Raw genomic sequence first — 21,598 nt, forward strand, 5'->3', positions numbered from 1 at the left:
AAGAATCATAGTTCAGCCATCCAGGAAAATTCCCCTGATAGTGACCAAAAGGCTGATCCTACATCTATCCAATTGATCGAATCAGTCTGAGGAACCCATATTGGAAGATGGAAAGTCAAGTCACCCAAGTAATGACTTATGCCATCCTAGTAAAAACAGAGATAGTGGAAAATTTAAAAATTTCACATCAAGTATCTCCGTATCCGAAATACAATGAGAAAAAGAAGAAAAACCACACGGGAGTCATAGACTTAGGTGAAGGGGGAGAAGTTTCTAATCAAGGGGGAGTGATATCTGGAGATGAAAATACAGTTAATGATGGTGGAGGAGATGATTGGCCTATAGCACTGAGAAAGGGAACTAGAGCTTGTGTAAAACAAGCTCCTTATTCGATGGTTAATTATCTCAACTACCAAAAGGTATCACCTAGATACAAATTTTTTCTTACAAAGATCCAAGATATCCATATTCCCAAATCTACACAGGAAGCTATGCGGAATATCAGGTGGAAAGAGGCAATGAATGAAGAAATGATGGCATTAATACAAAATAATACCTGGGAAATTGTGGAACGTCCCAAGGAGAAAAAAATTGTAGGTTGTAGATGGGTATATACCCAGAAATGTAGATCAGATGGTAGTCTAGAAAGATACAAGGCAAGACTTGTAGCTAGAGGATATATTCAAACCTATGGGATTGACTATCAGGAAACATTTGCTCCAGTAGCAAAGATGAATACTATCAGAATTTTACTTTCCTTAGCCGTAAACCTAGATTGGTCTTTGAATCAGTATGATATAAAAAATGCTTTTCTTCATGGAGACCTAAAAGAGGAAATCTACATGAATATTCCGCCAGGCTATGAAGATAAAGTAAATCAAGGAAAAGTATGTAGACTAAAGAAGTCTCTATATGGACTAAAACAATCACCTAGAGCATGGTTTGGGAGATTCACCCAAACCATGAAGAATCTTGAGTACAAACAATGTAATGGGGAACATACTATGTTTCTCAAACATATGTCTCAAGGACTGATAACAATTTTGATAGTATATGTAGATGATATTATAATTACAGGAAATAATGTAGAAGAGATGAAATGTTTGGAACAACATTTAGACCAACATTTTCAAGTCAAAAGACTGGGGCACCTAAAATATTTTTTAGGAATTGAATTTGCACGCTCAAGTGAAGGAATTTTAATGACTCAGCAAAAGTATATTTTGGAACTTCTTGAGGAAACAAAACACATGAATTGTGATACAAATGAGACACAAATTGAGGTTAATCATAAATTAGCCCCTAATGAGGATGAACCTAGAGTAGACATTAATTCGTATCAAAGTATCATTGGAAAACTCTTATATTTGTCACACACCCGACCGGATATATGCTATGCAGTAAACGTTTTAAGCCAATTTATGCATTTACCTAGAAACTCTCACTTTTAAGCGGTTAATAGAATTCTCAGGTACCTCAAGGGCACACCAGGACTGGGCATCACATACAAGAAAACAGGTAAACTTGACCTTATTTTATAAACTGATTCTGATTTTGCTGGCTCTCGTCTTGACTACAGGTCAACTACTGGATATTGCACAATGCTTGGAGGAAACCTAGTAACTTGGAGAAGCAAGAGGCAGTGTCGTCTCCAAGTCCAGCACAGAAGCTGAATTTCGAGCTATGTCTAAAGGAACCGATGAAGCCATGTGGATAAATATGTATTAGATGATCTAAAGATCAACTATATAAGTCCAATTGTCATCTGCTGCGACAAAAAATCGGCTATCAGCATAGCTCATGATCCAGTCAATCATGACAAGATGAAGCACGTAAACATTGACCGGTTCTACATCCAAGATCACTTGGAACAAGGCATTTTTAAAACAGAGCATGTTAACTCTGAAGAGCAATGTGCAGATATCTTCACCAATGGATTATCTACCAAGAGCCTGGAATATTTGAAGTCCAAGCTTGGAATGGCGAATATCCATTCCTGCACTTGAGGGGGAGTGTTGAATGTATGGGCAAATTATAAGCCTAAAATAAGATTTTTTCTCTGTCTTCCCTTATCAGGTCCGGGTAGACCCATTACCCGATTCCTTGTCGGAATCAGGTAAGTTATAACGGCTAGTTTTAATAGCCGTTATAACTGGCCGTTATTAACAGCTAATTGTCCCTCTATAAAAGAGGGACAAACTATGATTTCCTCAGTTATCCTTTTATCTCTTAATACAAGCCTATTTTCTTGTTCTTCTACTTCTGCTTCACCCTCTCTCTCTCTCTCATTGTGCTACAAGATTTAACACTTCGAGATGTATCGAAATTCCACTGATATCAAAGATACAGTGGGAATAAACTGTCTACGGTACCCACTGAAGATTCCAAGTCACCAGCAAGAACAAAGATGATAAGGACTATGGTGAAAGATGGTGATAAGCCAACTCAGCACTGATATCAAAGATGCCCAAATTTTCTGAAAAAATCTGAGGTAAGTCTCCATAGATGGCGTTAAGGAAACTAAAAATGGAGCTGTAAATGGTATAAAGGAAACTGCCATACACGCCATGGGTGGGGCATGGCACAGATGATGCTGTGGTACACAGATGACTAGATGGCATATGCACAACAATGTGGCACAAGGAGCCTGACATGACAAACTGAGGATAACGTTGCATACAGTGACTGACATGGCGTGTGAAGGTTAACGTGGTAGATGAGGCTGATATGCCAGACAGACTGATACAGCACATGGATGCTGACGTGGCATATGGAGGCTGACATGGGGCGCATTCTGTGTTGTGGCATGGATGTCCACATGGCATGAGGATGCTGATGCAGCAAGAAGATGCCGACATTGCATGGAGAGGACGATGTGGAATCATGGATGCTGACAGATGCTGATGAAAGTGGCACTTTGAGATCTAAGGATGCCATCACCTTTAGAGCGGCAGGACAGCATCTGAGAAGTTGAATGTTGATGATGATAACAATGCCAAAATGCTGTGTCCCTTTGGAAGACAAAAGAACTAGCGGTGCAGAGTGTTTGTGCCAGCCGGATCTTCAATGGCAACCACCAGAGCAGAGAAGCGGGCAGACGCTGCCATCTCTCTACATGCAATGTCTCCTAGTTCCTTCCAACCAGAAGAGGGTAAGGACCACGCAGGCAGGACGTGGAGGCCCTACATTCGCAACTCCTTTGACCAAAGACTTGCAGATGTTATGCCCGTAAACCGACAACAGATTAACCAACTGAAGCAATGATCACTGATCGGCCGTTAATCAGCTGAAGAACTAACATTGAGGACAGAAACCAGCGGGAGGTTTGGCAGCAGGTAGGTTGGTGGCAGAGAGGAATGCAGAGAAGCTACAATATCTGATGCAGTAGTCGAAGAAGCAGCAACTGATGGAGGGTAACTCAATAGCAAACTTGCGTAGCAGTGGTGATCCACAAATTAACACTGATGGGAGCGACATCGGGCACCAAAGTTCCACAGAGGATGTGAAAGTTTCACCGAAGGAAAGGACAAGGAACCATAAGCTCTGATACCACGTAGAAATGGAGAGAGAGCAGGGCATAGAAGGGACCCTGCTGCCTGAGAGTCGGTGAGAGACAGTAGAAACTAAATTAGCCAAACCCAATTTTCTAATGAAGAGTTCTAACTTTTAAGGAGTAGGGATCCCAGATACAATTTGCACAAACACCCTTATCTTCAACAATCACTCTAAATACAACAGTTATCGATCTTTCACAAATATTATGAGTCAACGGTAGTGCCTATGACAGATAAGGCATAAAATTGACAAACACTGCATCCTCATCGATGCTAGTTTCAGATTTCTCCTATTAGAAGCTGAGATGAAATCAAAATTTACGTGACATCATCAAAATAAGATCCATGGAGATGAAGGAAATAACGAGATGACTGAGTTAAAAATATAACTTTGGGAACGGAAGATCTCTGGGGAATTATTTCTTGATTCTTGGAGGAGAGGGAGCTACGGCTTCTTGATTCTTGGAAATCTCTTGGCGAATTTTTCTTGATTCTTGGAGGAGAGGGAGCTATGGTTTCTTGATTGTTGGCGATCTCTTGGCGAATTTTTCTTGATTATTGGAGGAGAGGGAGCTATGGATTATCGATTCTTGGAGATCTCTTGGCGAATTTTTCTTGATTCTTGGAGGAGAGGGAGCTACAGTTTTCTTGAACGAAGGAGTGGATGCCAAAGCCCATGAGACAGCATGCTACCTTCCTCTGGAGCTCCGGACCATCAAACATGACTATTAAAAATCAAGGTGGTCACACAAACCCCAAGCAAAATGTTGGACTCTCAGAGGAGGTCAAAGGCTGGGTGCGGGTTGAACCATACAGAAGGCGGATCGTGAAAAATCAGCCCACTGTCGTCCGGAGGTCGGATGTATGTTACAAGTGTCTAAAACAAGGGCATCATGCTTGGGAATGCCAAGGTCCCGTAATCTGCAAGAAATGAAGGAAGGCCGGGCATCGGCAGGCATATTGTCAACATAGGAAAAAAGAGATAACTGGCACAAAGGTTCCCGTGGTGAACAGGGGGAACCGTGAGATGATCCGGAGACATGAGGAAGGCCCAGAGAGCAAGCAGGATTTAGAGGCTCAAGATAGTATCCCAAGGGGCTGCCAAATAGGAGAACCCCAGATTTCGAGGAGGTTAGACATGGTCTCTTGGAGAAGTGTTCGAGTCTGGATAGGGCAGAGCTATGGGCCTTAGAAAATGGACAGTTCTTTATCCGTGGAGCCTCAATGGCGGCGTACATCATGGTCAACGGCTGGAAGCAGCAAGTCAACGACCACATGGAGCTGCAACGGCGGCACATACTCCCGAAGGATGGAGCACCAAAGGGGGCGCACACTACAACCATACTAGAGGCTCGAGATATCCCAATGGGTTACAGGATCAGGCCAGCATTGGAGGCTATGGTTAAGCCATTCAGCATGCTCCGACGCATCCTCTTAACCAGACTTGTATCCGGGGACCCAAATTGTGTGATAGTGGACGCGGAGCGTTTCAAAATGTGGGGTTATCCATTTATGTTCAGAATGTGGGGCCCAGAGGAGATTTTTGAGGTCAGGATGTCTACACGCATACCGGAACCACCACTAACAGCAGGAACAAGAAAGGAAGAGGCAGAAGCAAGTAAAGATATGGATACATCACAGGAGAAGGAGACTACAACATCAACAGAGGACAGCATTAATGAAAGTCAACAGCAAAACAGCAGGCAAAAAATACAAGAGGATGAGGCTGGAAACCAGGGAGACGACATGGCAGAAGCGGAATCCAGGGATGCAGAAGACATGCAGATAACAGCCACAGTAGCTCAGCTTGAAAATGATGAGAATATCAGCCAAGTGAGGCGTCGCTAGAAGAGGAAGCACTGCAATGTTTGGAGAAGGGAGACGAAAGGGCAACAACCATATGTCCGATCCCTCATCGAACAAATGTAGTGGAAAGCACAAGGAAACAAGAAGCAGAGGGGAGTAAGAGAACCATAGAGCAGTGTCCGGTACAAGACAAAAAGGAGGGACTTCAACGGCCAATATAGTCTACAAACGGAAGAAGTTTGGAATTAAGCATGATCAGGAAATTGTGATGTGGATGACAACCAGGAAAAGCGGCTGTTTGAAGTTAATAGCTGGCGGAAAGGCGAAGAGCAGCACAAAGAAGATGGTCCAAATGCTGACTCTTAGCTTGCGAGCACCAGACATGGGGATGCCAGAAACAGAGATGGCAGCTAAGACAATGGAGATAAATGAAGGTGGGAAAGATCCCCTACTTAGCCACCAAGTAGAAAGGTTTCTATGTAGGTGGGATTGCAAATGCTCAATCATGAGGTGTATTTCATGGAATGTTTGCGGTCTCCGAGATGAGTGGAGAAGAGGGGTGATAAGAAGTCATTTGAAAGAATGGGGAGCTACAATAGTATGCCTGCAAGAAACTACGTTGGAATCTTCTGAAGCTAGAGTGTGGAACACAGTGGAACGAGGATTTCTCGAGGGATTCTTGGCAGTCAATGCAGTTGGATGCTCTAGTGGTGTGGTGGTAGCTTTGAACAATACGGTGTTTTATAAAGTGGAAATCTGGTCGGCCCAAGCAACAGCAGCAGTCATGCTGAGAAGGATAAATGAGATTTTGAGATGGTAATAGTATCAGTGTATGGCTCAGCAAATGCCACAAGGAGGAGCGCATTATGGGGTGAGCTCGCACATGTGGTATCCAACTTCCAAGGGTCTCCAATGCTGTTGGGGGGTGATTTCAATGTGACGCTAGAGTCGAGGGATAGGCCAAATAACAGGGGAGGGCAAGACCCTGGCTCAGCAAACTTTTGTTCATTCATAGCCAATGCAGACTTATAAGAAATGGGGCCAGTGGACTGTGTGTACACGTGGAGGAGCATGGCCGGGGGTGAGATGAAATCTAGACTGGACAGATTTCTATGTCCAGTCACGGTAGCGGAAAAGTTCAGAAATGCAGACGTGAGATCACTGCCAAGACCATTATCAAATCATACTCCCATCATGTGTGCAACAAATGAGACGTTCACGCGATCCATGGAATGAGGACAGCATTAATGAAAGAGGAATGGTACCAGAGGGTTCATGTGGAAGGTTGATTTTACTAAAGCTTATGAATGATTAAACTGGGATTTTCTGTGGCCCTCTATGAAAAGAAGGGATTTCCCCATGGAATGGATCAGTTGGGTGAAGAGATGCATCACAACACACTCCTGCACGGTGCTGATAGACGGATGACCAGGAGGTCAAATTCAACCACAAAGAGGGGTGCGACAAGGATGCCCACTGTCACCATTATTGTTCACCCTGGCAGTGGATGCACTCGCAGTCTGTACCGATCAGGCGTGCTCACAGTGATTGTTGCTAGGCTATCAACTGTCCAACCACCATAATGGGATTCCACTGCTCCAGTATGCTGATGACACCACCTTCTTCATCGAAGGTTCAGAGAGGGAAGCAGAAAATCTATCTATCATAATTGATCTATTTGCAGATTTCTCGGGACTACAAATTAACCGGAGCAAATCAGCCTTTTTGTGCAACGGCCTATCTCCAGAAGAGGAGACAATGTGCAGAGATACTGAGAACACCGATTGGGAAACTCCGAATGACCTATTTGGGCCTATCACTAACAAAGGTGAGGATGACAAGAGCAGATTGGCAACCGGTCATTGAGAAGGTGGAAAGACAACTAGAGGGGATGCAAGCTGCATTATCAAGAGGAGGTCAATTGGTGTTGCTGTGATTGGTGCTCTCATCCATTCCAATATTCTACCTCTCTGTTTTCAAGATGCCAGCAGGAGTCGGGAAGAGATTAGAAGGCAGGATGAGACGCTTTCTATGGAGTGGATCTGGGCCAGAACAAATCGTCACATGCCTGCTATGTTCTAAAGAGAAGAAGACCGCAATTATCTCTTCTTTGAGTGCTTATTTGCTCGCACGATTTGGGCCAGCGAAGTATTGGACTTAGTCCAGAATTGCAGAGGCAGAGTAAATGAAGGTGGCCAAGCATTGGCAGTGTTGTGGGCCACCTGGTTGCATCAAAACAAGGTGCTGTTCAAGGGAGGAATGGCTTCTACAGCTGAAGCCATACACGAAGTGGAGGGGTTTGATAGGATCCTAGGGGATAGTTTAGTCATGTTAGCCCACAGGGGCATTTAAGTCATTTAGTGATTGCTGTATTTCCTTTAAATAGGGATGCCCTCCCTTTAGGAGGGCAGCCAAGAAGAAGTTGATTGAAGTAAGGTCCTCTTGTCTCCCCTCTTCTCGTCTAAGTCTGGTCTCTCTCTCTCCCTCAACAATCCCCTCCCCTCGTGATCGTCTCTACCTCACCGCGTCTTCAGGCGGCTCGTCCAAGGCCGATCCCTACCCCCTCTGCTCAGCCTCCTCTCCGATCCTTCCCGTTTCACCTCTCTACCCCGGGAATTTCTACCTCGCCTCGTCCTCTACCCTCCTGATACGAGCCTAGATCGAGGCTCGTATCAGGGTTAAAGGCGACATGGGTCCGGGGGCAACTGGCTGAGAGAGGAGGATTTGAATATGATCGGATTGATGGTGAAGGGACTCTAAGATCCTGATGGGGATTCATCGATTCATCGAGTGTTCACCCCTTTTTATTTCAAAAAAAAAAAATGAAAATAAAATCCACAGAAATTGATACTTGTCATCCATGGTGTTATTTAAGAAAGCGGGATTTGGAAGAAGATGGAGTCTCCACAAGAAAGAAAGAGGCTTAACCTCAACTCAATCTTGAATTAGGATTAGCTATAAAATACTTACGGATTTGGAAGAAGACAGAGACTCCCTGAGAAAGAGAGAGGCTTAACCTCAATCTTGAATTAGGGTTAGATACAAAGTACTCATAGAGAGAGGGGAGAAAGAGTCTTAATGGGTATTCTAATGGGCCATTATACAGAGAGACAGAGTGTGTTTAACAGTTATTTCTATTGTAAGTGAGCCACGAATTATATGTGACTCTCTCCTGTCTCTTTTGTTTTACTTAGTCCTTATTGTATTAGTGGACAAGGTAACTACAAGCGGTCTACTAATACAAGTGTAAAATAGGTGATTTAAGCTAGACAGGCCCAGGCTCGCTGTGTATAATCCAGTATTTAACTGGCTGAGAAGGGAATGAATGGATGTTGTACTTTAGGGTTGTGTCTAACCATACCAGGACATGTGGCGGTGGCGGAAGGCAAGGCAGATCTGCAAGATCAACAGACACTACATCCTAGTTGATGCTAGCTTCATAGTTTGCCAACCAGAAGCACAAATGAAATCAAAATTTTGTGACATCAAGCAAATCGTAGTCCACAAAAATTGATACTAGAGTTATGCTCAAATATATGTCGTTAATTAAATGATTCGCAAGCAGAATTAGACAACTAATTAAGATTTTTTCAAAAATCAAAGCAAAAAAATACCTCAAAATTCCGAGATATAAAACTTGCCATAATCTTGTCCTTTTCATCTTTGCTCATCTTGAAAAGGCCTGCCAGAACTTGGAGCCTATTCAATGCGATGTATAAGAGTGCACAATCTTTGGGATCCTTACGCTTCAAATATTGAAGCCTTGCTAATTTCTCTGTCTTTTTTTATCAAAATAATCATTCAATAGAGTTGGTTCAGCATTGAAGAAAGAGTTGCGATAAAGGATAAAATTCATGTAAAAGAATCCACCAAATTTACACCATCGAAAGCAAAACTTTAATATGATACATCATGCTCATTACATCATTCAAAGCTTTCATGCTGAATGAGTTTTAATTTTCATGCAAAGTTACGATAAACCAACCATCATTTTGTCCCAAGAAAAGGGTATGATAAGTATAATGTACATAACTTTCTGAATGAAGTGACAGGATGACCATAAACAGGAAACCAGAAATAAGAGAAATTTTCAAATAACTCAACCAAGGAAGAAAAAAAAATACATTTCCCTATAACACTGCAGAAAAGTTTATGAATATTTATTTCATCCATGCCTACTGGCAGTTCAGATTCTGTTCCCAAAGCTAAGTCTGTTATTATCACATTTCATTGATCTAATGGTATGTGTTTTACCACTTAGAATGATGTAAAGAAATAGAATCGTCTTACCATTGACCGTAGTTGCACGGCGTCAGTTAACCAAAATCCTATGCCAATATTTTTCATTTCCTTCCATGATGAATCAGCAGAAAGAAGAGAGCTGATAAAACTAGTTTGGGACTCAGAAAGAAAGGCCCACGCGATCATTGAGGAGTCTGCCTGCATATCTTCCCGTATATCAAATTTCCCTGTCTTCCGGAAGGAACAAAAGCGTTGAAACTGTAGAGAAACCCAAAATCTGCACAAAAAGGAGTATTTTCCACATTCTAGAAACAATAAGCCATATTTTTTCCTCCAAAACAAAAGCGAGTAGAATTCACTTTAATTGGCACAAACAACAATCAGAAAAAAGAGGAAATCTAATAATCTCATAACTGGAACTCTGCCATTATTTTGTTTAAGATAATAAATCTGCCATCAATGTTATTATCTTTCATGCAATTGTAGCCTCCACCAGAAAAAAAATGTATCAAACTAAATCCAAATAGCCAAGAAATATTTAAGAATATGAAACGCAGAAATATATTTGATACAATCAAGAACAGTGGAACTATCAAAACATGAGATTAATAAGAATAAGAAGCTAATTTTTTATAAAAAAGGTCTTATCAGATGATTAAGGTCTGGGTCCGTGCCATCTGTTAAGTTTTCAATTTCTAGCATGAGCTTTCAAAAATATTCGATGTTATGGGACTTGTTATACAAGGTTTAATAATGGGATAGTGGCTCAAAAAGTTGGGCGATGGGAATGAAAAGAGTATTAGAACTAAGATGCTCCATGATTAGGTCATGCGAATAGTTAGATCCACCCGCTTTATGAACAACATACGATGCTATTTTTTTAGCTTAATAGACCAAATGAACACTAAAAGGGAAGCATATGGTTGTGACAGAGAAACAGAGTCTGTCAGAACAGGAAAGTGGAGCAGCAACAAGACTTCTAATGAAGATGACGTACTACACATCAAAATCTTATTACATGACTCTGGTATATCTCAGAACATAAAAGAGGCAGAGACAAATCTTTCCGAGTGAAAATCCGAAAGGAGTGAAATCATGGAGACAACTATGTTTCAACTTATGGCAAGGCTAAATATTTCAAAGAATAAGTGAATACCTTCTCCCAGGCCGGTCAAAGCTCTCAAATATGGAAGTGTTACGTGGCTCAACAATTTCACCCAGTAGATCCACTGCAGCAAGGAGTTCATTTGAATCGATATTCATTAAGGTTCTGACCTGTTTTGACTTTTCTACTGCATCAATGAAGGCCATAATCTCAGAACCCACGGGTGTAGAAGACTTGTTATTATTATATTCGCCTCTTGAAGTGCCATGGCCCCACTGGAAACCATCTGATCTTCTTACCACGTTATCTTTCCCACCCAAGTACTCTGAATATTTTATCTCGGGAATGAAAAGGTTCGATCTAGGAGACTTATCATTTCCTGAGCTAAGATATCCAGTAAGGTGCCTCACCATACCATAAGCACCTTTCCAATTACCTATAAATAAATATCTATGAGTTCATACAATTGTTTAATATTAAAAACACGGATAAGAAAACGGAATGAAGCAAATAACACAAAACTTTGGAACATGAAATGTGCAGCCTAGAAACTACCCACGATGAATCCAACTTGGTCCAAAGAGACTTCACTCTTTCTGATTTATGTGACTGGTATCTGCTTTTTCTCATTCCATGCCCTTCAATAGAATAGACATAACTCAAACCCCCCCAGAATAAACCCATGTAATTTGTAGCATTGATTCACCTAAAATTTATCCATGCTACTCAGACAAACTCAACCTAAAAACCCAACGAAGAATGACTATCCTACTTCATGAAAAATGCGAAGAGGTTCCTGATAGGCCCCTGACAGTTGGCCAGGAGGCAGGCCGAGCCGAGATGGTGGTTCAAATGGGCCGTTACAATGGGCCTACTCTGGGCCCCTCAGGTAGTCCCCACCCCACAAGGTTGGGGAGGAGGACCTGATATCAGGGGAAGGGCGGAAGGAGGTAAAGGCATCAAGGAAGAACATCAGTCAGGCCTCGGCGACAAGAGGAGGATTGGCTGCATCTCGGCGAAGGGCGCTCCAAGTGCAAACTTCCTTCTTCTCTCTCCCCCTTGCCCACCCACTTGCAGACCATGTTCTGCTCACCCATCTGTATACCCCTATCTCCCTATTGGGGGACATTTTACTCCAATAGATTCCTTATCTGCACCAGTTTTTGGGGTGTTTGTGAGAGCTAAAGATTTGGGATAGTGGAATTGTTGAGTTCCTTTGGATCTTTTCCTCCCTCTCGCTGAGTTGGGCCTATCATTTCCTTGATGTCAATACCTCTAGTTTTACTTTTAACCGGATGTGGTGATTTCTTCTAGAATTCTCACTTGTCAGGAGAAGAACATCTAAGGGATAAAGATAATGTAAGAACAGTTGTGCTCTGCCACACAATATCTGAACAAAGCCACCTGAGATCTGAAATATACACTCCTCCCCAGCCAACAACGTTCCAAAGCCGCCTCGGGATGAAGACTTGGGTTAATTTGGCATCAGCACTGACGTCTAATATAATGAGGTTCAGGAGCTTCTCTACTGTTAGAAGATAATTTTCTAGCACCAGTTTGGTATCTTGATATTTCTTTTTTTTTTCTCCACCCAGCGCACAATCTTAAAGCTGTCAAAGAAGTTATTTCACTTACCATCTGAAGGGGGAGTATAAGAGCACAGGAGGAGAATGCCCAGTAACCTTCTTCATAGGGTGTTTTCTGTAAATTATTAATCATCTATCTGCTAATTTAATTCAAATAGAACGGAATAAAAGAATAAAAAATTCAGCTTTTTCTTTTTTTGGGGTTGAACCGCCACTGTCTTACATTCTCTCCATCTCGCATAAGCCGACTGACCAAACTCTTATTTTGCTATTCTATGCGATATACCAGTCACAGAAAACTTCAATGAAGTGTAATCGTTTTACTCCTTTATGCCTTTTTAGATGCTCCAAACATAAGCAACTCTTAAAGTCCATCATTGATCACTTGTTCTGAAACCTGATTAGGTACTAAATTACCACAATGATTAAGTCAAGTGGCATTTTACGTTAATACCTGTCAATTTACAGAATATATCATTTATCATTGAAACCAGTGTAGAGAACACCCTTAAGCTGGACCAGACTAAGATTTCTCCGATGCTTGTAACCTTTCAATTTTCTAGTAATTACCTTTGTTAAACCCATGTCTCAGCTTTATATAACCCTTGATACGAACCTAGATATAGGCTTGTATCAGGAAGGGGTGATTAGACGAGGACAGGTTCCCAGGGTAGAGAGGAGAAATGGGAATGATCTGAGGAGAGGTCGAACAGATGAGGCAGGGATCAACCAGGGACGAACCGAGTGAAAACGTGGGAGGCAGAGACGATCACAGGGGATGGGGATCACAGAGTGAGAGAGGGGGCTTAGACATGGAGAGGAGAGACAATTGACTTCCTTTATTTTTCTTGGGTGACCTCCTAAAGCGAGGGCATCCCTATTCAAAGGAATTACGTAATGGCCAAATGACTAACGTGACGAGACTACCCCTAGATAGGTTGAGGATCATATCAGTAACCAGTCAATTTCTAGTAGTTACCTGTTCAAGACTTTTTCACTGCCCGACTTGGCGATGGCTTCCTATTTTGCTTCTGGAGAGACCCATGGTCTTCGGATGGCCCTTTGAGGCAAGCTTTCCCTCGGCTCTATGCACTTGCCAGATGCCCCGATGCCACAGTGGCAGAATGCTGGGACAACCCATGGAATCCAACGATAGAAGGTGCTCTCTCAGATCAAAGGGTGGCAGACTTCTTAGGCATGCAACAAGCTTTGTGCCAGTGCCGGCCAAGACATGGCGAACAAGACGGATGGGCTTGGACAGACGCTCCATTTTCTGTTCAGAAGGCCTACATGAAGCTATTCCAGGGAATGGAGGATCAATCAACAATCCAGGCACCATTTGGCGCCTCAAGATTCCATTAAAGGTTAAGATCTTTGGTTGGCTCTTACTACGCAAGAGGCCGGTGACACACGTCTTCCGTCGGCGGATGTATCCTGATACCTCTGCGACGTGCACTATATGCACAAATGGTGACGAAGACTGCAACCATTTATTTTTTGAGTGCCCTGTCGCCCGTTCCATCTGGGCCACCCAAGTGCACTTGGCGCCTAACGTGACGTCAGAGGAGGTTTTTTGGGAGTTCATAAGGCAAGGGGGTTGTTAAAAAAAAAATAAGGGAAGGGGGAACTAGGAGGAGGGAAGAGGGAGGTCGAGCGTTGACAGTGCTCTAGGTGATATGGCTACACCGAAATGAGGTAGTATTTAGGGGGGCCAAGGAGTCCAAGGACGGGCTAGCCCACGAGGTCGAGGGCCTCATAGCATCATGGTTTGCTAGAGGGGTAATCAGTTAAGGGAGGGGTTGGCCAGGTGGTGAGGAGAGTTTAACTATCTCCACATGTAACTCTGGGTGGTTACGCTTTGACGGGTGACCGCCTTAAATAACTTTTCAAAAAAAAGAAGTTACCTTTCTTGTAGTCATGTCTCAGCTTTATATAACCCTTGACTAATTTCGTAGCAAAGTCTTCTGTACAAGTTGCTCTACAGCTGTTGGAAGTCCCAGTGATGCAGGGCTATGGAAGACAAACTCTTGGATTGGCAAAACCAACAGATGTAAGATGATTAGTCAACCTCCTGGGAAGGAAAGTGGGTATCTGATTTGTGACTTCTTATTTGCAACTGATATGAATTTCCCCTCAAGTTACTTGAGCAGGTGCATGATATGCTCCCTTGGAGGATATCATAAATTGTCCGTAGAAAATGCCAAAGAGAACGTCAAACGTTACAGGATCCAGGTGTCACTGGAATCAGTAATCTGTTCCAAGAACTACATGATAGAGGCAAGGAGAGGATGCAACAAGGATGGATAGATATTAATGAGAGAGAAGGAAAAAGGTACAGGTGGAAGATGATAGATAGATAGAGTGGTTGACCAGACAGATTGGCATTGTCTCCCTCTGGATCAGGAGGATCTCCCAAGCTGCAACCCCAGATCGCCATAGCAACATACTTCAAGAAATGGTTGTCCCTCATCTTTATTTATAGGAGGGGATTCCTGATATGTTCTCTTGAAGAAAATACAAAAGAAGACGATTTAACCAAAGAGCCAGGTCCACGTCAGCTCAAGAGGACTAAGAGGGTCAACAACCCTATCAATAAAGGCAGGGACAGACCTACAGATAGGAAAATTCCAAGAAGTTGTTGGGTCCCGTCTAGGAGCATGGGGAAGGGCTGGAGAGCAGCAGAATCCTGCGTCCAGAAGAAGGATCTCTCGACCCTGGTTCGTGTTATCTCTATCCATTTCTCATTGAAGCTACAATGTACGAATTCCGTACATTTCTCTCGTTCTGCAATTGTCTTGTTTAATGAACGGATAAAGATCTTGATCTTATCAATTCCCACCCATCCCTTTTCTCATCCACTGCTTGAAGTGGCACATGTGAGACAGGCCTTTCTCTTCCCTCTCTTGAGATCAATCTGAGGTAGTTCTGTATCTGTGCAGAAAAAGGGTCAGGCACAAAGGATGTGCCAACCCAAACTGACTTTGGAAGGATAGAGAGACCCTATAAATAAGAGGAAAAGACATTTAAGACTCTCAAGATTTGAATTACCCATAGCAGGGGAGGCCGTAGGCTGGAACGTGGAGATACTCTGGTCCAGAGGACAGAGATGGATCCAGTGGAGATCCATCATTCTATCTCTTCTCATTTCTCAACACTCCCCCTCTATATTGATCCCCCCCTCTTTTCTCATTGTTGTGACAGTTTGGACTCCTACAGTTGGAAGTTCCTACAAGATTGAAGTCTTTTCTTCAGATCCTGTTTAAGTTTTTTATCAGCAAATCCTTCCGCACCCTGCTTCTCTGCACAACTTTGCTTCAAAATGTAGTAGACACGTCAACTGTAACAGATGTCAATTGGACATTCATTGGGAAACAAAGAGGTGACACCCGTTTCCTGTCTAGAGCAGAGATTTCCTCTGTGGCTCTCTTTTGCCCACTTTGCCATTTATATACCAATGTTTTAGTTTCCATTGAGTCCAAATCGATTCTTTCATGAGCGGTTGAATATTCTTCAGAAAATCCTAGCACAATAAATCCTAAAAAGGAACGAGATGAATCACCATCCCCAAAGTGTGGACCTAACCTAGAAGCATTTTCTCTGGGTCATCATCCTCGATAAATACAATCAATCTACTCACTACATAACATAAAATATAATGGATGCAATTTCCATGCAACAGATACAACAAGGAAAAAAAAATTTGGCAATAATGAAATCATGAACTAACTATGAAGCTTCCTTGAAGGGTCTGGCAACCAAAAGAGAATCATTATCCAAACCCACATGCCACAATAAGGATGAAGAGAAAAGTTGCAATGTCTTTTGGAGTCTAATACTACACATTTGAGAAGACTAAAGACTAAGGTTTTATATTTGTGATTGTTATGACGTAGCATGTGATATCATTTGTCGCACATAGTTTGAGGCTGGCTTTGCCATAAGAGTTATGCATTTTAATCCTGTCATAGGCCTTTCCTAAAGTAGAACACTAAGATATTGTACATAACATTATCACTCTAATAGAAAACCGAGCCATTTTTTTGTTTTCTTCTACCACATTTCCCGTCTTCCTCTTGGTACTATGATCAAAAGGAACTGAACACTCATTAACAGGTGGTGAACTAATTACTATGCATCATCTATAGAAGTTTAATAAGCATACAAGGTTAATAAAGATTTGTTTTTTGAAGGAAGGAAGGTTAATAAATATATTTCACAAAAAATATTCTCATGGAAATTGAGTTACCTGAAAAAAGCTGGGCTAGAATGGCCTGGGGATGACATGATGGTAATGACAAAAAACATTCATTAGCAAGTCGAGATAAGCTGCAAGAGTTACTGTATGTGAAAGAGCCATCTTCTAGACAATCCTGAGGTCTCAACATCTTCTTGATGACAGAACTTTCATTCTGACAGAAAACAACGCATGGAGATTCTTCAGAAGAAATATGCACGTTGTCAGCATGACTATCAGTATGACAATGATACCTAGCAGACCATTGGCTAAAAACAGAAAGGTGTTTCGCATGAACAAGGATCAACCTTAACCCAGGTCCCCAGGCAAAGTCCTGAACACTAGACTTACTTTGAGAACACGCAACGGGAACCCATTCTTGCAAATTCATCAAACGACCATATTTCTCTGACTTGGAATCAAGATACCGCTTTGGTGAGTAAAGACAAAACTTATTTGGCAAGCAGACAGCAAGCATCGAATGGCCATTTCCGAGGGTGGCCCATTTCAAACCCACAATATCACCATGAAGAGAAACCTTGCCTTCTTCTATAAAACCTCCTCCCCCAGACAGGCAGATAAAATGCCATATACTAACTATGATGGTCTTGCTGGATGACTCCTTGGATGCAACAGCAACTTTAGTGCCACAAGCTGACAAAGCTACCGAGCAAACTGACCCACAGAGGGCATGGAACAAGCCCACAAGCTCCCATGGAGAGCATGTTTCATCTGAGAACTGATCGATGGATTTCAACGCAGCAGATCTCCACAGCCTAATAATTCCATCTGAGTGACCCGTCACAATATGATATAAAGAGGAGCTTTTGTGGATGCGCTTTGAAGATGGAGCCACACAACTGGCACTGCTGTAAGATATTTCAGGAGATAAAACAGCAAAACATGTGATACTACTACAGTCTGAGAACTGGTTTGCACAAAGATCAATAGCCACAAGATATCTTCTGCCCCCAAAGTAAGACTCATACTTCCATCCTGTAGACTTAGAGAGATACGAATCAGTAGAAAGACATCCTAAAGAGGTTGTGGATGGGCGGCCATCATCTGATTGCAAAACAACTTTCCAAGAAAAAACCTTAAATTCCTTCCTCGATGCCGCCACTACCATGAAACTATCAAGGGAATGAGATAACTCACAGGTAGAAGCTAATGGGATTGTTGACATGCAATCAGGTCCATATCTGATGTTCAGATCAGAAAAAGAAATAGAGAATAATTTATGGTACAAAATTTTGTTCTTTCTTACACCAGGAATATTAGTCACTATACAATCAATCCCTTCGGGGCCCCCTAGAAGAAGAAATCTATTCCCACAAATTATTGAAGGCGCCCAAGCCAATGTCAGGTATCTAGCGGCATTGGATATGTCATCAGTATTTATTTTCCCAATAAATTGGCATTCAGTATCAGAGATCATTTCTGGACCAGGCACAGACTCGATTTCTGAAAACGACCAGAACAGAAGAAAGCCATTGGAATCTAATGAAACAAAAACCTCCATGTCAGTACAACATGGATGAACAGAGACTTGTAGGATCTTGTCGGCATGGCAAGCTTCACTTAAACAATTTTCTATGTAATCTGACGATATCTTTTCCTTCTTGACATTGTTTAAAGTTTTTTCATCCGTAGTTTCTGGAAATGGGCCAGAGAAACGTGACCAGATGATTGTGTAATTAGCCGACAACCTAAGCACAGAACACTCAACAGGTGGACCATAAGGAGAGTTCCGCCAAATGATTGATTTCAGTAGTAATGGCTCACCATTACGAGTAAAATTCTTCAAATTAGAAGACTCCTCAGATCGGATGTCCTCCATCTGAAATTTCCTCCAAAGTTTTATTCTGGGGAACCGTAAAGGAAAAAGATCGTCCAGGCAATGAACAGAAAACAAAGAAAGAGAAAATTCTGGCCCCACACTGATCAGCCAATCACAGCCTCCCACATGGTCACTAGGAGGACAAGATACAGAGAAATATGGTTCCGAGCGATTGCTGTTTGGAAATCCACCCCAACTTTCTGTGGCCCAGAATACAAATGTATCCTGCCCAACAATGCCTTTCGAGCAATGAATCATTTCAATCACTGAAATCACATGGAATGATCGTCTTGGGTGGTTCCGGTCATTGTCATCACAGGGAAATCTTTTGCCCAAGCCACAGCCAACTTCACCCCACAGTCGCACAGCACCATCCATGCAGCAAGTCAGGAGGATATCCCTCCATGAACATGAGAGTTTCTTTGATGCCGGTCTCCATTGAATCATTGAAACAGGTCGAGGATGGCATAATTCCAACTTCATTACCTGATCTTTGCATTCCTCCAAAAAAACCAAAACTTTAAAGCTAGCGTCTTCGGATGTAGAAAAGGTTTCTAAACTTTCCAACTGATACGCCATAGTTGCTACAGGGCCACTGGTAAACCATGTAGTAGAAACAAGAGATTGTGCAACAGACGGCTGTGATTTCCATGCAATCATCCATGATGACCGTTCTTTTTTCCATGAAACCACCCCATTACCAACAGCTACCAACCCATCGCCAGATTTCGTCCACTCAATAGCTTGCACAACGAATGGATGCAGAAGAACTGCTTTCTGCTCCCATCGGAGGGGCCCTGAAAGAGATATTTAAAAAAGAATATCACGCAGAAATTGAAGCCAATTAAACAGGGAAATTCAACGACTTTGTCGATTCCCTAGTTCATGGGGATAATCGGAATTTTTTTATTAAACAGATCGAAGAATTATGCGAAACCATACACATACCGCGAGATGAATTTGGATGATAGACAAAGACCTGATCACCCAAACTCGCGGCAATTCCACCGTCGGACGGATGGGAATGACACCAAGCCACCGCCTTCACCAGTGGACGATCGTCTCCGGCAGAATACCAAGCAGGAGACCACGGAGACGGCTCTATAATTTGTTTGAACAATGGCCCGGCAAACGATCGTTCCCCCGGAGTGGGGGAAGGACAATGGGAAATGACAAGGATCGAAGAAGCACCATAAGCGATCCATGAGAATCCTCCGAAGTCGTGAATCCAATCGACGGCCGACTTCGAGCGATTGGGCGGAGGAGGAATTATCTGACCTAGAACGAGATTCCGTGGCAGATCTTCGTTCGGCGCTGCCTCTGCAGAGGGGTCTGCCCCCTCCGATCTTCCTCTCCCGCTAGTCTCAGGCATCTGACTTGCGTCTCCACGCAGAGTAAGCAGTTGATCTACATGATAATAAATTTGGAATAAAGTTTCTTTAAATTTTCCTATAAAGTCCAACGGTTAAATACTTAGGTATTGCCCTCTTCCTGGATTGTGTACATGATCTTATTCGGGTTTTTAGCAAAGACCTAAACTTTACCTAAACTCGGTCCGGTTCCGGTCTGATCTGGATTTTTAGCAAAGACCTAAACTTCGGTCCAGTTCTGGTCCGTTCCTCTTAGATCTCGATCTGGTCCAGTCCCAATTTGGTCAGGTTGACTAGTCAATGTCAAATTCAAAGTAGAAAATTTATGTTCATAGTAATGTTAAATATTCTTTACATAAAGTGGGTGCCCACATATGGTCAAACATATAGTGTCTACACTGAGCTCTGTATAAACCTCTTCATCGAGTTGTCTTTCATATTTTTAGAATTTTATAAAAAATATCAGATTATATACTTCCGGTTCCGGTCTGGTTTGACCCTTCGACCTGAACTTATTTGATAAACCGGTCCACCTATGGTCCAGGTTCAGTCTGATCAATCCGGTCCTCTAAATGTCCTACTCTAGTCTGATGCATGCAGAACTCACTTTTGCAGTTTGATTTCAAAAGAAGGGTCATTGGTATCAACAAAGCTTCTACTTGACTGATATGACCCTTGTGAAAAGAAAAGGATGAAGCAACATGAAACTTCCCTCCCAGAAGCAAGAATTCTAGAGGGACTAGTGTCAATTCTAGCATTAATGTTGATCAGACACCATTTTGATTGTGAAACCCCATGCCTTTGATATTTATTTATGGATTAATGGATTATTTTATAGACCTTACATATAGATTAATAAACTTAAATCACTATAATATTTTGAATTTTATGACTTCAGATATCTAAAATAAGTTTTTCAGCATTTGATGAATTAAAGTTGATGGGAAAATGCAACTATTAGTCTTATCTTCTATGGAAACTGAAGAGAATGATAAAAATTGTAATTATGACAATTTGAAACTAAAGCAGATATTATGTTTTACTTTCTCTCTTATTTATAAAGTAAATATTAAAGTGAATTATCCGTTTCACTTTCGAATCCCATATATGTAGAGTTAGCTCGGGGAAATTTTGCATTATAAATAGCGAGCATCAATTCTCATGTTCTGAAGAAAATTCCAGTCTGTTTTTGAGGAATTATTCACACAAAGTTTATTGCAAACATGATCTCAGATCCAAGGAGTTAAAGTCATGTATTCTTGTGGTATATTTGAAGAAGTTACAAGGAGAACAAGATTGTGACCTAGAATTTACGCTGTCAACAAGATTGTGCCCTAGATCTTTATTTGGAGATTTTTGAATCTTTAATGAACATACAGCTCATCAATGACATTCATATTGAATTTTGAATGAGTCTTAAGTCACAGGCTCTATAATATAACCATTTGATGCAGGATTGAAGTAGCTACAAGGACAACAACCCTGTGGCTTTAAATTTGCACCAAACAAGTGAAGATAAGGATGCTTACGCGAGGTACTTGAACCCCGGGTGGCAAGCATCGACGCGAGCAGCTCGGCGAGGCTGATGTCGTCCCGTCGTGGTGTCTCCTGGATGGTCCCCCATCATAGAATTAGCATTATATTTATGATTATAGATTCGTATTGTTATGGTGTATCTCATATATTTATTACATGAGATAAAGCATAAGCATTTATTGCACAAAAGACAAGGGTATCTCCCTTTAGCCACATATATTGACCATTGTGTTTATTTTTTATTTTTTATTTTTAAAAACTCAAAGCTCATCTTGACTCCCGCACCATGTGTATACAGGAAAGGCAATGATTGGATAATTATGGC

General features: G+C 42.0%; 1 protein-coding gene across 2 annotated transcripts in view; it reads right to left on the reverse strand.

The window, feature by feature from the left end:
* Nucleotides 1–19,783, reverse strand: part of LOC144703284 (transducin family protein / WD-40 repeat family protein) — a 34,103-nt gene extending 14,320 nt beyond the window's left edge. Inside the window, exons 1-5 of one of the 2 annotated variants that reach the window (XM_078575428.1) lie at nucleotides 19,316–19,783; nucleotides 16,540–19,164; nucleotides 10,759–11,143; nucleotides 9,651–9,879; nucleotides 8,975–9,139 (exon numbers count right to left, since the gene is read on the reverse strand). In XM_078575428.1, the coding sequence (XP_078431554.1) occupies nucleotides 8,975–9,139; nucleotides 9,651–9,879; nucleotides 10,759–11,143; nucleotides 16,540–19,164; nucleotides 19,316–19,739 (3,828 nt within the window). In that variant the 5' untranslated portion in view covers nucleotides 19,740–19,783. The remainder of the gene's footprint in view (nucleotides 1–8,974; nucleotides 9,140–9,650; nucleotides 9,880–10,758; nucleotides 11,144–16,539; nucleotides 19,165–19,315) is intronic. The other variant, XM_078575429.1, reaches the window with a different exon arrangement.
* Between the last annotated feature and the right edge of the window lie 1,815 nt (nucleotides 19,784–21,598).

Source organism: Wolffia australiana, chromosome 5 (assembly GCF_029677425.1).
Source record: "Wolffia australiana isolate 7733 chromosome 5, ASM2967742v1".
In the NCBI taxonomy this organism is placed as follows: domain Eukaryota; kingdom Viridiplantae; phylum Streptophyta; class Magnoliopsida; order Alismatales; family Araceae; genus Wolffia; species Wolffia australiana.